Source organism: Trichoderma gamsii (assembly GCF_001481775.2).
Source record: "Trichoderma gamsii strain T6085 chromosome Unknown Scaffold_51.2, whole genome shotgun sequence".
NCBI classification, from domain to species: domain Eukaryota; kingdom Fungi; phylum Ascomycota; class Sordariomycetes; order Hypocreales; family Hypocreaceae; genus Trichoderma; species Trichoderma gamsii.
In genome coordinates this window covers 134,744-149,477 of record NW_020171388.1, presented here as the reverse complement: position 1 = coordinate 149,477, position 14,734 = coordinate 134,744, and the positions used below count along the sequence as shown (strand labels likewise).

Sequence of the window (14,734 nt, the reverse complement as noted above, 5' to 3'; positions counted from 1 at the left end):
CATTTAAGTGATTTCTGTATGTTCGAATTTCGAGGAGCTTCCTCGGCGGCTTCTACAACAGGAAATGCCACTTCCAGGTCCTCGCCAACCCAATGGAGATTATTACTCAGAGACGTCCAGCGGCTCAATGTTCCAAATCTCCTCAGCATACTCGTTAATGCAGCGGTCGCTAGTGAAGAAGCCCATTCGGGCCACGGACATGATGCACTTGGTCACCCACTCATCCTGGTTTTTGTAAGCCTCGTCAACGAGAGCGTGTGTCTCAATGTAGCTGTGGAAGTCGTCTGAGACCAGGTAGTAGTCGCCGTGGTCTCTGACGGCGGCAATCAAGGCACTAAAGTCATTGGGCATGCCAAAGGTGCCCTTCTCAATCTCGACAAAGACCTTCTCCAAGTCGGGGTCGATGGTGTGAGAGCCAAAGTTGTGGTTATGGCGCAGGTCTTCCACATCCTCAGCAAGGTTTCCAAACAGGAAGATGTTGCTGTCGCTGATTTCACGGGTGATTTCAATCTATCATACAGAGTTAATAGAGAATTAGGCAACGTAGTAGGGTCGATTGGCTCTTACATTGGCGCCATCGCATGTTCCGATGATGAGACCTCCGTTGAGGACAAACTTCATGTTACTTGTGCCAGACGCCCTATTTCATCTCAATTAGCTTCTCATCTCTCAACCGAGTTTGCCGTCCTTGGTATCAACTCACTCTGTGCCTGCAGTGGAAATGTGCTCGCTAATATCAGAGGCAGGGATGATCATCTCGGCCTTGCTGACATTGTAATCTTCAAGGAAAACAACCTTGAGGAGATCGCCAATGTCGGAATCTTTGTTGACAACCTCGCCGACGGCGTTGACCAAGTGAATAATCTGCTTAGCCATCCAGTAGCCGGGAGCAGCCTTGCCACCAAAGATGGTAACACGGGGAAGCTGCTTCTTCCTCTCTTCAGGACTCATCGCCTTGAGAGTCAGATATCGGTGAATGACTCCGAAAATGTTGAGCTGCTGACGCTTGTATTCGTGAATTCGCTTGACTTGCACGTCGAACAAGGCCGCGGGGTTGACTGATACGCCAAGCGTGGTCTGAATGTACTTGGCCAAGCGGACCTTGTTGGCGTACTTGATCTCAGCCCACTCCTTGCGGAAGGCTTTGTCTTTGGCAAAAGCTTCAAGCTTATTGAGAACAGTCAAATCCTTGAGGTAGGCATCGCCGCCGCACTTGGAGGCAATCAGCTCAGACAGACGGGGGTTGGCCTGGTGCAGCCAACGTCTAGGGGTGATACCGTTGGTTACGTTGGTGAACTTGTCCGGGCCGTAGATCTCAACAAAGTCTTTGAAGATGGTCGACTTGATCAAGTCCGAGTGCAGCTCAGCCACACCGTTGACCTTGTGGGAACCAACAATGGCCAAGAAGGCCATTCTCACCATCTTTGGCTGGCTCTCTTCAATGATGGAGACTCGACCAAGCAGGTCTCTGTCGTTGGGGAAGGCCTTCTCGACCTTTTGCAGGAAGAACAGATTAATATCGTAGATAATCTGAAGATGTCTGGGCAAGAGATGCTGGAATAATCCCACAGGCCACTTCTCCAGGGCTTCGGGGAGCACAGTATGGTTGGTGTAGCCAAACTACAAAGAAAAAAGGCATGACATGTTAGTGGATATCTATCCAGAGCAGAGAGTTTTCGCCGGAGGAATCTTACCGTGGCAGTAACAATCTTCCATGCTTCATCCCATTCCAAGCCCTCAGTATCAACCAGAATGCGCTGCAGCTCAACAATGGCAAGAGTAGGGTGAGTGTCGTTGAGCTGGATGGCGACTTGGTCGGGGAATTCCTTCCAGGGGCGCTTGGACTTCTTGAAGCGGCGCACAATGTCATAGAGAGAGGCTGCCACCCAGAAGTACTGCTGCTTCAGTCGCAGTTCTTTACCCTGGTCCAAGTTGTCGTTGGGGTACAGCACGGCGCTGATGGACTCGGCTCGCTGCTGGTCTGCAACTGCGCCTTCGTAGTCACCATTGTTGAACTTTGGGAAATCAAATTCGCCTCCAGATGCCTTGCTAGACCAAAGTCTCAGGTTATTCGTGGTTGGAGTCGCGTAGCCAGGAATGGGGACATCGTAGGCAACGGCATCGACGATGTCACCACCCTCCCAGACGCTGACGGTCTTGCCGTCCTCCCTGGTCTGCTTGCGAACCTTGCCATAGAATTGGATCTAACAACCAGAGTGTAAGCTTTATATCAAGATTTTGCAGTTCTTCCCATGTTTGGTGTATCTTACGTTGACCGTGATATCGTGGCGGGGGAACTCCCAGGGGTTAAAGTCCAGCCAGTAGTCGGGCACTTCGACCTGGTAGCCGTCAATGATTTCCTGTTTGAAGATTCCGTATCTGTAGCGAAGACCGTAGCCCCAGGCGGGGTAGTTGAGACTAGCCAAGCTGTCGAGGAAGCAAGCAGCAAGTCGACCTAAACCACCGTTGCCCAGACCTGCATCGTGCTCTTGGGTGATGATGTCCTCGATTCTGAAACCAAGCTCAGAGAGACCCTCTAACATTTGAAAGCCCGTTAGCCAAAATGCAGCATAAAAAACAACGAATGCGATTCTATTCTTACCCTTGGCCACATTCTTCAAGCCCACGTTGAGCATGGCATTGTCCAAAGTTCTTCCCATCAAGAATTCCAGACTCAGGTAGTAAACACGCTTGGTATCGCGGAACGTCTGGCGTTGCTGGGTCTTGTTCCAGTCGGTAATGAGGCGATCACGGAAGGCCAGACTGGTGGCCGAGTACGCAGCGGTTTCATCGCAGTTAAACATGCTACGCGCCAGGGTGGTCTCGACATGGCGGACAACCTCCTTCTCAAAGCCATCCTTGTCGGTGATGCTCTGAACTTGGTTCCGCCTCCATGCTTCGCGCTGGGGTTCGGGGATCGAGGCTGGAGAAAGAAGGTATTGTTAGCAGCTACATTTTCAAACGCTTATTGTTTGATCTGTTCCGTCTTTTTTCCTTTTCTTTTTTCTATTCTTTTTTGTTCGACTCATTTGACTAAACATATGGCGTGCTGGCTGGTGGATAACAGATCAGATCATCCATCGCCGTTATCTTAGTCGCACGATGAGCCCCGCCAGACTGGGCGAGCTTCCCCTCCCCCGCCGTACGGTGGATGTCAGATGCGCGCCCGATCCAAGCTGCCATCCACATGCTGGGATCAATTGGCCGACAGTGTCTTGCGCAGGCAGTGGACGCGTACAGCTCAATTGATTGCGACGCAAAGAACAAACAGTAAACAGCAAGAAGAAAATGGCATCACAAACCTTCGACGTGCTTGATTTCTCCAGCACCGAAGCCCGTAAAGGTTCTCCTGTGCTTGGGCCTCGAGACGCCAGCAGGGCCGACAGCTCCCTGGATGTCCACCAGGGGAGCTCCTGTGGAGGGGCGACGCTCGCGCGTGGGCAGCTGCTTGGAGGCCATTTCTGAGGATGGCTGCCGATCAGAGACGGGGACGAACTGCGAATCAGCAAATCTAGGTTCCTTGTAATAATGCTGAGGAATGAGGAGGAATGCTAAAAAAGCGATGAAAGAGATGAAATATGCAAACGAAGAAGAAGAAAAGGACGATGATGAATGGTGACGAGAAAGAGGGAGGTGAGATTGCAAAGTCTCGAGTAGAGGGGAGGAGAAAGGTCAGGCAACTTACATCAGCTCAGCTTGCTAGCAGAAGCTATGGCGGGGTAGCAACAGTGGGGTTATCAGAAGCTCCCAAAGCTACCGTCCGATACGATACAAAGGCCCGACAAACAGATGCAAGGCCGGCGGAAAGGGTCAATTGTAAGCGAGGAAAGTCCTCAGAATGCGAGAGGTGTGCGAGGAGATGAAATAAGTAACACGAGAAGAAGCAACAGAGAAAGAAGAGGCGAGAGACAAAAGGGTGAAGAGGGGAGAAGGCGGGAAGGCGGGGGAAGGAGAGAGGACCAAGCGAGCTTTAGGTACCAACTGACGGCACTGCAGATTGAGGGGGAAGGGTTTAGCAGGAGACAAATAAGGCGATGCTGCCCTCCATCAAGGCGACGGGGCCCTCTGCGTCGGTTGCATCAGGTAGCCATGCCAGTGTTGCTCAGTCAATCAAGTTTCGTTGTCGATAGGAGGGGCTCGGTGTCATCATCAGCATCCGCCATCCGCGCTTCGTATCCGATCATCGAACGAACGGTAGCACCGGCTTTAATTTGATAGCTCATTGCCGCAGATACGAGACTTGACTGCCAGCAGAAAGCTTCCAATATACTAGCTAGAATATGGCAGATATAAAATGAAAACAATAGTGATAATCATACATTATCAGCTACAGACAACTACATCTTGCACTTGACATCTAAACACAGCTCGACTCTTACCCATCCACAATTACAACTCATACAAAGTGCTACTGCAACAGCCATATCCCCCCTCCCGATGACGTTGGGCGACAACACAACAGCAGCACTCCGGCCTAAGTAAGGTATAAATAACACCTACTACGTATAATTAATATAAATGACCGCTACTGCATCATCAATCACACCACTCCAGCCCGAGCAGCTAAACTTGGCCGCCGTGTGGGGCCTTCAGTGCCCGCCATGCCGCTGAGAATCTGTGACTGTTAGATAAATTGCTCCCGAATCAGGCAGTCTGCGTAGCCTACTTTGTCTGCACGGATAGATGGAGTCAGGTCGAAACAGAGGTCAAGATGCCTGACGGGAGCGAGGAGCTCCAAATATCTCGGGCTCTACCTAAATCTGCAGTATGTAGGTATTAGCCTATTGTATCGCATTCATTTACCGTAAAGGCAACAGTTGCCCAATAGCCCCTTTCTCTCAGTAGCTGCCCAACTCCTCCTACAAGATGAGATGTGAGAGACAATCCGCTTGGCACGCAATTCAAAGGCAATTATCAATTATCAATCATGAAAGCGGCAATCCAGATGTGAGCAGTCCGTATCGGGTCAAAATTAAACAATCAGCGCAGCCAATTAATACTTATTCGGGCACATATCAAGTTACCTATCCAATAAACACCAGCCTCCCGCCCAATCCCAAGCGTCCAGCGGGTACGCAACAGCTCAAAACAAAGCTGCAATAATACCTAGTAGTACTAGTAAAACAGTAAAATAAAATAGAAACGTCTCTTCTTTTTGTTGTCTCGGTACCTCCACAAAGAAATCGTCCTCCCGAGCTCGTTCCAAACCACACATTCCTGCTCTCCACCTCTCTCATTTACTCAACTCCGGACACGAGAGAATCACCACAAAGCCGCAACTCCAGAGCCAGGCCCTGTCCACATCCAACCTCTAGCACTGGAGCCGTGGTTGTGTCCGCTTTTTGCACTTCCTCTCAATCACCTGTGGTATCCAACTGCCGTCGTTTCAGCCTGGTCCTCCTCCTCCTTACCCTCGCTGCCGCCGCTGCTCCACTCCAAAAGCGAATTATCGTGAACACCGTTTCATCATTTAACCCTAATATCAAGACACCACCCCCGGGCGGCTTTCCCAAGCCAGCCTTTCGCTATAAGTTTGCCGCGCGAGGTTTAAAAACTCGTAGTTGCCAACAAAGAAGAACCCACATAAAAAAAGGGAAAAGGAAAGAGAGAATAGCGAGAGGAAAAAGAATGAGTGAATGAGTGATCGCGCCGTGCTAAGTGGTTATAATAGATGATAGAAAAGCAGCCCAATCGGGGTCATAACGCGCTTTAGATCTCCGTGGGTCCCAATCGATCCCTGAAAAGGGAGTTCCGCTGAACCGCAACAAAGTATAAAAGAATTAAAGGGGTAAAGAACGTGTGATTATAAGAGGTATTCCGTCTTCGCGTATATGCCATCGATGGAGGGTGTTGCATGGCGTGAAACCAGATCAATACCGGTCGACGAGAATGAGCGCACCAGAAAGCCGCGCAATATTCAGACGCCACATCTCTCCGAGCGAAAAGCGAGCTGTTGTCAAAGGCGTATTGATGTGCATCCGGAAAACAGAGCAAGTTTAGAGAATACCCGAATCCTTTAGCGCGTTATTCAGTATTGTCTCCTTGACTGCTGCGAAAACTAGCCGAATATTTGATGTATCGGTGGCCTGGGTAAGACTGTGATGGGCAAATCTTGTTAGCCAGTGGCTTGAGGAGGTAGATGCATATACCATCTGCATGCTTCACTTACTGTGGATACAGATTAAGGTGCGCCCTGTTGACTTGATTAAACCGCCATAGCAGGTACTTGGCTGCCTTGTTGACGTCGGTACCGCCAGTGTAATCGGGGAAGAAGTTGGATAGAGGCGAGCGGCCCAGTTTCTGCTTGAAAATGTCCACCTTGTTTAGGAAGAGGATGATGCTGGTTCTCATAAACCAGCGTGAGTTGACAACCGAGTCGAACAGCAGTAAGCTTTCCATCATGCGGTTCTGCATTCAAATTACAAGTCAGCATTAGCCGAACCTCGCTCGCTTGCATTGCCCATCGAACCATGAGGCTCTCCGGCTTTCTGTCGCACGGCCTACCTGGCTGCTCTCCTCGAGGAGAACTTGATCGTACTCGCTCAGCGCAACACAGAAAATGATTGATGTAACGTTCTCGAAGCAGTGTATCCACTTCTTTCGTTCACTCCTTTGGCCGCCAACATCAAACATGCTAAAGAAAAACGATCAGCGGCCCGTGGCTAGAATGTTTCAACCCCAATTCGTCAACATACTGGATGCTAAGCTGTCCCATTTGGAAGCGTGTTTCGTAGATACCGGTGGTTTTTGTACGGGCGCGTAATACGTCCATCTCGTTGGGTAAATAGTCGGGAGCGACGATGCGCATTGCTTCTTGGAAGAAACTACAGGAGGCGACAGGGTTAGAATCCGAGCAGCAGTCAATTTCGCACGCCGCTGCGACCTATGCAGCATCGCGATGATGTAACTTACTATTCCGCAGAATCCATCAGGTAAAATTCCGTCTGATGTTCCATCAGCTGCTCTTTCGCCGGGTCGCTCCATATGGCCTGCACAGCGAGGCCCACCTTGGGATCAATGTGAGCCTGCGGCCCGGATTCTGCTTGGTAGTCTATTAAAAAGTCGGCGTACGCTCTGTTCTCGTCGTGTGCCAGCTCTATGCTAAATTGCTGCATGGCAGTGATGACGGCCTTGGCACATTCGACCAGATTCTTGAACACGGTCGGTCTGTAGTTGTACAGCTCCTCTTCTGAGTATCCTTTTAGGTGGATGATTTTCATCTGCTTGACAATGGTCGACTTGCCACTCTCACCAGAACCTAGAAACAAGGCACAATAAGAAAGATGGACGGGAGAGCGATTGGGATGCGGCCACACGTCGACCGCTGTGTCCAAGACGTACCTAGCAGCAGGATCTTGCATTCTTTCCGTAGCCTTTTGGAGTCCTCGTCCAACTCCTTGTCGATGGCTTGGCTCCTCTTTTTCTGCTCTACTTCGTCATTGCTCGAGCTCATGCAGCCGCCCATGGTGGGCGATGTTGCACGCTTCTGCGTTTGGCGAGACTGTCGGCGTTCTTTGAGGACTTGGCGAATCGGTAGACGAAGCGATTTGGATCCAAAAGGTGGGTTTGCCATGCAGCCAATTACACACGCATAAAGCAGCAATGAATAGCTGCTAAGGAAATGCCGGTAACAATGACGATATTGTCTTCTTGTTGTTTAAAATACGTTGATCTTTGTCTATTCTCGAGATTGATAGTTGCTGCTGGTTGAAAGGGGGGGCCGCGAAAAGTCGGTATCCCTCTGATAGAGTTGCTTGAGCTGGGGGGTTGAGGTTTAGCGGAGCGTTCGGCAGAAAATGGCGGCGGCGGATGGCGGCAGAGGTGATGGAAAGGTCAGCAGAACCAGCTGCAGCAGGTTGCGGGGAGGCGAGGGCGAAGATGGAAGAAGACGAGGGCGGTGATGAGGCTGTCGAAGCAGCAGTTCGGCAGGGCTGGCAATGATGAAAGGCGTCAGAAATCCGGGCCGGGGCGACAGAAGACGGTGCAAGATTCGGCGCGCGGAAGCAGCCTCGTGGACGAGGAGGTTTGGATTCTTCTGCTCGGGAGGAGCTGAGGCTTTGGCGTGCGCACAGGCGTGAGGCGTGTGAAAGTCAGTGCTACCCCGTCGCTTTCCAGGTACAAGCACCAGCGCACGGGATCCAATCCAATCTGCCGCCGCGAGGCTCTGTGGACCCAGCCAGGGCGTGGCTGTAGCGTGGGCTGGGACCAAATGATGACAGGTCGGGCGGAACAGTGGCGCCAATTGGCGCTGGCGGTGATGCTTGGTTGCTGGATGGGTGCTGGATGGATGCTGGATGGATGCTGGATGGATGCTGGATGGGCGCTGGGTGCCGGGGTGGAGGCAAGCCCGGGTTGCTCCCCAGCCTGTTCTCTGCAGACGTCAGCGACGAGGATGCCAAGCAGAGTACGTTGAATGCCACAAGCAGTAGCCTTACTAATGTAATCCAACGAGAAGCTCTGGGATGATTGATTGATGATTAATTGGATGCAAAGGGCCGGTGGGACGAGGCATGCGCAAGCAGACTTCAAGGTGGGTGAGGCAGGGCGAGTTTGCACAAGACGGGCTCAACTCGTTGGCGTTTGCCTGATAAGGATCTGATGCAGGAGCCGGACCGCTCTCGAATAAGCGGCGCAACTGTGTTGGAGAATGCAAGTATCGCTACAACTTGGATGCCTGCTCAGTAGCGGTCACTGCCCTACAAGGGGCGGCTGAACGAGCCTGTGCCAGCCTAAAAGTGTGCTCGTATCCAGGGTCGTTTTCGTACTGCTACCAATGAATGATCAACAGTATAAGGTAATCAAGTATGATGCTTTTAATGCAGAGGAACTACTAGACGCGGGCACCAGAGAAAGGACAAAAGAAAGAAAAAAGCCTTTGAGAGTCAACCAATGCTCCAAAGCGTCAACCGAAAATGGAAATCGAACTTTGTAAGTTGCGTCTAACAATGCACCCAGCCGCTGGCCAAAAGGCAAAAAGGGTGGTGCTGGTGCTGGCTGCCCACCCGGTTTGCAATTCCCCAGGCTATTGAGCCACCAGTGAAACACCCCATCCAGAGTTTGCCTTTGTCGCTACCATTCATCTGGAAATACGGAGCACATGCCAATGCTAGGTACGGGTGCGCTGCTGCTAAATGGGCGCCATATCGTTGGCGAGCTCCTCCAATGTCTTAGCTCTATACCTCGACTGCACAATTTCCCGTTCGCGATGGAGCAGGTACCCGGCTATCGCGTCCTTGGCTCGCACCACTGCAAAAAAGCTCACACCCACTTCTACGCCGCATTCCGCCTGGCACTGAGATTTTTAACCTCAACTCTACTTTCGCATGGCGCTCTGCGATTGGTAAATCACGGCGCAGACGCTCGCGGGAATGCGTTGCGAAGGTCCTAGCGACTAGGTACAAAGCAGCGCTCTCTTCCATCCGTCGGCCGAATCGCTGTCCCGTCCCTGTGTGGCTGGCTGCGAGCCTCGAATCTCATCTCTCACATGCGGCCTCAAAGCACCTCGCATTTGCATGCTCGTACCTACATATGGCCAGCGTGTACCTACATCCGCGGGTGCCTCATGTACAGAGCACGGGGTGCGAAACGCCTGTGCGTACGTATCACACACTCTCGACTCGCATGCACCGAGTGTCCTCCAAGCAGCCTATAACGTTGCTCGCGGCAGCCTTTTGTTTCTTTTCTTTCTCGCCTCAAATGTTTCTCGTCTGCAGCATCGCAGCCCGCTGGGCGGCGAATAGCGCCCACGCTCAAGCCCACCCACAGGGGGTGAAGGATGAGCTCCGGCGCCCATCCAAATTGCAGCATCACCGAGAGGCTTCGACACCTGATCCGATTGCCTCGCCCTGTGCCTTATCACGCTTCGCTTTGCTTCCCCCATTTCCTCGTCCCCACAGCGCTATGCCCATGGTGGCTACTCGCCGCTGTCCGGCTTCAGCATCAGCGCGCAGCGCCTCTCCACAGCAGGCAAAACGACACGCACCAGGCGCTTGAGTGGCACAGTTTTAAGCTACTGGCCAGGGGGTCCGTGCGAAAGAGAAAACTCGAGGCCATCGCATGTCCCAACCCCACAAGCCGGCCCAGTACCCCAGCGGACTCCTTCAGCAACGACCAACCAGCTTGCGCCAGAGTGGCTCTAGACGCAGGAGAGGCGATTCACAGGAGGTGCCAATATACACCAGATAATAGGGACGCGTCTCGTACAGTGCTGTTCTCCACCTATATGGAAGCATGTATAGACAGGTACTGCTTGGCAAGCTTTGACAAGCTTGGCTCTCTGCCGGTATAACAAAGCTCGGAAGATCCCTCATATATGCTATAAAGAGCTGCTTCACAACGCCAAGGCGTATTACCTAGGACATGGTAAGCTTGCCTTCCAACAGCATCGATACAGAAACCGTCGAGGCCACGTGCGTGTAACAACCAACACCCAGCCACAAGAGCACAAAGCTTGTTGTTGGCGCTGATGCTTTCGTTATACATGCGAGCCATCAACATTGGCAGCAGACCAAGAAGCCTATCAACGTTGTAGCGTCCTCATTGCCTACTAGGTATTATGCAGTCGACAACTGACAGCTTGTCGATTACAGTGCACTCGTAATCGAATGCCTGCCTCTATTACTACCTGCGGTACCAGCAGCGTGGTGCTCGGAACAACAGGGTGAGGACGGACCTCTTTCATGGCCTGCAACAGTATCCTTGCGTGTTCTAAAATAAGGAAGGCCGCTGCAATGAGGGCGCCGCAATGTCAGTTTTGCTCGGGGTTCCGAAGTTATTCGAGCGAGCACGGCGCTTCCGGTAATCGAAATTACGAGTGCGCAGGGCTGAGAGATACGTGTTCATCCTACGTATATCGATGGATTTTGCGGAAACTTATCCATGGCCAAGTGATCAACCCATGCAAGCAAATTCCTATATACAAGTGTGCTTTAACCGCCGTCCAGCATCAAGCATCAAGCATGAAAGGCAGTGAAAACAACAGCTGAGCTGACTTCATTTCGGACCGCGAGGGGCTCCATATTTAATGCTAGGTGATTATCATGATTATGAAGGATCCCAGCTCATTCGGAGAGAAGTTTAGGTCAGCCTCACTGCCAGCTCTAGGGCCCTGGAATGTAAAATTATTTGCTTGTCTCTGGTGGCTTCCACAGGACACTTGCTTGCTACTAGATATTATTGATGCGTAATCTCATGCCTCATCCTTCGTACCGCCGGATGACTCTATACATTCCTCGCACACTCAGCCCTAAGCTTAAAGGCCGATCATAAAATTCGCCCGCCGTGTTACCTAAAAATGCGGATGGGATCGGTTCAACATGGCGAGCGTTGATCGGATCATATCTTCTGCCACCTCCTGGAAACGGCTCCCTGTCTGTGTCAGCCGCGCCCGCTGGCAAACTTTACAGCTTACTCGCTACGATATCACGTCTCCGCGTCGATGCAATACCTGCAAGTACCTACCTACATACACCACCCTTGATGGCCTGAGTACAGTACAGTACATTACAAAGCGAGTAGGCACAATATGGAGCATGGTAGGAGTCCGCTGCCGATCGCCCTGAGGCCAATGTCACCAGCTAAGACCAGAGCAGTACGACGCTGCCGGATCGAAGCTGGTGGCTTGTTTTAGAGCCAGCCATTCTGTCCATGTAGGGGAGCCCCTGGATCCAGCACAGCCCGACAGGGAATGCACGTGGTTCTGCCAGAATCATCAGCTCTCTCCAATCAGTCGCCTCCAGATTCAGCCATCCATTGACGGCACGGAATGTGTGAGGCACGATGTGACGAGCCTTGTTAGCAGTTCACACTCGTCCAGCGAGGAGGGGTGGTGCGTGATGCGTGATGCGTGATGCGCTTCTATGTACAGAGATGGGCCAATAATATTTGAAGGATTCAGGTCACCGTGGTCAAGGCAATCTCAGCCTTTTCTGCCGGCACAAACTTGGACCCTCCCTCTTCAAGGGCTTCTTCATCCTCTTCCAATGGGACTCGACTCAACATTGACTGCTCAAGCTTTGTGGAGACAAGCCGTGGGCCATGGCACTTCATCCACAAAGATGGGGCCGGCAAATGCCTCAACAAGCCAAGTTTTGGCTTTCTTTCCTCCCGCTCCTGTATACTCTCTCCTGCAGGACACTATGGAAGCGTTCTAGAATTGCTTACAGGCTCCAAAAATGAGAGGCGCTTATTAGTTCATGAGAGGAGAAAAAAAATGTCTTAGATCATCCCTGCATAGAGGGACGAACTCACCCGCGTATTAATAGTAGCAGCATGTCGCAAACTTGCAGCCGAAGGGCTAGTCAGTTCGCCAATATCGCCATGAACCAACCGCAAGCACCCCAATCCCATTCTGGCTGGAGTGGCGGTTTGCTGCTTGCTTGGCCTCCGCTGAGCCGAGCACTAGAGGCCCAGCATTGCGACGGGTTGGGGGCTTTTTTTGCTCTCGCTCGCTCGCTCGCTCGCTAGGCAAGGGGTCTTTGGAGACCTAATTGATAGCACCAACGGCCGTCGTTAATAGCAATGACAATAGATAGTGGGAATGAGACTAAAACACGGAGCACACGGTTAAGGGCGGAACTCGTTATTAGTGCCAGTAGCACGAGGTATCACTTAGAAAGGCTGAGGCTAACGTGCATGCCATTACAGGTACCGAATATGAAATGATTTTTTCAAAATTCCATCTTTGCCAGAAGCTAAACGAGATCGGGAATTCGGAGAGTACCGATCAATTCGATACTATGACAGCTTTAATGATACGTAGACAATCTCTCACGTCCCAATACTGGCAAATTGACGTTCAGCTTCCAAGGAACTGCCCTGCAGCGCACGGTTCACCTTGCATGAGCTCAAGGTCGATGGAGTGGGCACTCGTTAATACTGTAAGATAGGGAGGGAGGGTGCTCGGGCAGTCAAAACATCGTAGCATCTACGGGGTAGCGTTGGAATCATCTGCCACAGTACCATCATCCTCCACTTCTGGAAAACCCCCCTTTCCCACATTCCGAATTGTCTCATCGTAGCCTTATCAAGAGTTTATGCGCTCCAGGGGTCGCTTTGCGTGGTCTTGAGAGGGCGTATGTATATGGACTGCCCACTTGACAAGATTAGAGGGGCCGATAGCCGGGTGATATGCTGCTCAGTTACCTGACGAGCAAGGTAGCTAACGGCAATTGATTGTTCAATTCGCAAGGTAAAGCGATGTACAAGTATGTAAATACTTTTCCTTAGTGAGCACGTACGACTAGTAGACTTGGTGTTATACATTTCCCATCCATCGGGGTAAACAGGTAGAGATAATGATGTAGTTAACACTTAGTCTAGTACTGTACTCTCTGTAAGTAAACACGAGTACATGTATGCTATTTTGACAGATGTCTGTGATCATTGCAGCACAACCACGTCGGTAAACCTATATCTGCCCTATTAGAACAAGATCGCTGTGAAGTTGTGTCTGCTTGGCTCTCTTCTTCTTTAGGGGGGTCGGTGCTGCTCTTCCATCCATAGTTAGTTGGGGAGTTTTGTCAACATAAAGATGCAATGTGTTTGCTATAGTGCCCCACGTGTTGTGTCGTTTCAAGTCTGTGCGAGTGGCTTTGATATTTGCAATATCTTCCTCTATTATCACCGGCTCTTTGTATGATTTTAGGCAAATGCCGGCAACGATATAGGTTAAAGTATGATTGTACCGGTACATGAGATCTGGCATCTCTGTTCTATCCCTCTCCCCCATGTAAACCGCCCGTGCGAGGTGGATTGAGATGGATCTTCGCCTTATTTACCCTAGACATCATCAGATGAGTCTAAGGAGCCCATACCTGCACCCTCCCGAATAGCAAACCGGGACGGGAGAGTACATCCGTGTCTGTGCTCTGTACGTGCTGCGTCCTCGAGATGAGGCATGATGGTGTTACTGTGCACGTTGCACTTTCTTGATTCTGCTGCTTGTTTCTCTCATTACCACTGCAAGTTGGTCGCCCTTCGTCTCTTTGTTTCAGTGAGATTGGAGTGCGAGGTCCGCTAAGCAGCCTGGTTACATCATTGTCTTGGGAGGCAAATGCACACACATGCTACACAAGTCATAGGCATCAAGGCTGTGCCACGTTACCTTTCGAGGATGAGACGAACCAAGCCGTTTTCTCTTTGTCCCGGTGAGCTCACTCAAGCCAACCTGCTTGTATAGGAAGAGATGCTTAGCCCCGGTGGCTTATGGGCTATGTATGGTCTCTTGGATTCATAGGCATCCTTGATGTCGGGACAGATAGACTAACTACTGTTGCATGTACAAGTATAGCATCTAATGCACAAGATAGGTTAGCGGAGATATAAACTTGTCTGTAGGTTGATAGGCTTCCTCAAAGACATTAGTCCTACGGCACGCGGGGTCTCAGTATTCCACGATCGCGATATCCGCGTCCCACCCAGTCATCACACGGATCTGTCGATGCCGTCAGAGCAAAAGGAAAACAAAAGAACGGTAAAGAAGTCAAATATCGCCCCGGCAGTGGCGTCACAGAAAACGGATGGCCTTCTTAATGCAATGCAAGACACGCTGGCAGACTAGCATCCAAGCTTGCCATTCGCTGCCGCATCCCTGCACAGCCCGCAGCCAAGAGAGATCGGTGCATGAGGAGGGAAAAAAGCTTTGGGAACGAAGAAGCGAGGGCTGTTGACGTGGAATCATGTTGCCCTGTAAGAAGAACTTTTTTCTCTCTCCGATCCTTGATTCTAGTTCATT

General features: G+C 51.2%; 3 protein-coding genes across 3 annotated transcripts; all 3 read right to left on the bottom strand.

Annotated features, from left to right (window-relative positions):
- Nucleotides 1-102: 102 nt before the first annotated feature.
- TGAM01_v209804 (starch phosphorylase) lies at nt 103-3,459 on the bottom strand (the record flags this gene model as incomplete). The annotated part of the gene is made up of 6 exons (XM_018808605.2): nt 103-510; nt 568-640; nt 704-1,620; nt 1,695-2,204; nt 2,271-2,923; nt 3,303-3,459. 6 exons carry the CDS (start codon nt 3,457-3,459, stop codon nt 103-105), a joined length of 2,718 nt encoding a protein of 905 aa, XP_018658146.1.
- Nucleotides 3,460-5,996: 2,537 nt separating this feature from the next.
- Nucleotides 5,997-7,573, bottom strand: TGAM01_v209803 (guanine nucleotide-binding protein alpha-3 subunit; the record flags this gene model as incomplete). The annotated part of the gene is made up of 6 exons (XM_018808606.2): nt 5,997-6,096; nt 6,170-6,408; nt 6,505-6,634; nt 6,696-6,824; nt 6,913-7,258; nt 7,342-7,573. The coding sequence occupies 6 exons, from the start codon at nt 7,571-7,573 to the stop codon at nt 5,997-5,999; spliced, it is 1,176 nt and encodes a 391-aa protein (XP_018658147.2).
- A 4,003-nt stretch (nt 7,574-11,576) lies between these two features.
- On the bottom strand, nt 11,577-11,711 carry TGAM01_v209802 (hypothetical protein; the record flags this gene model as incomplete). Its single annotated transcript, XM_024550639.1, has 1 exon — nt 11,577-11,711. The coding sequence occupies one exon, from the start codon at nt 11,709-11,711 to the stop codon at nt 11,577-11,579; it is 135 nt and encodes a 44-aa protein (XP_024404622.1).
- Between the last annotated feature and the right edge of the window lie 3,023 nt (nt 11,712-14,734).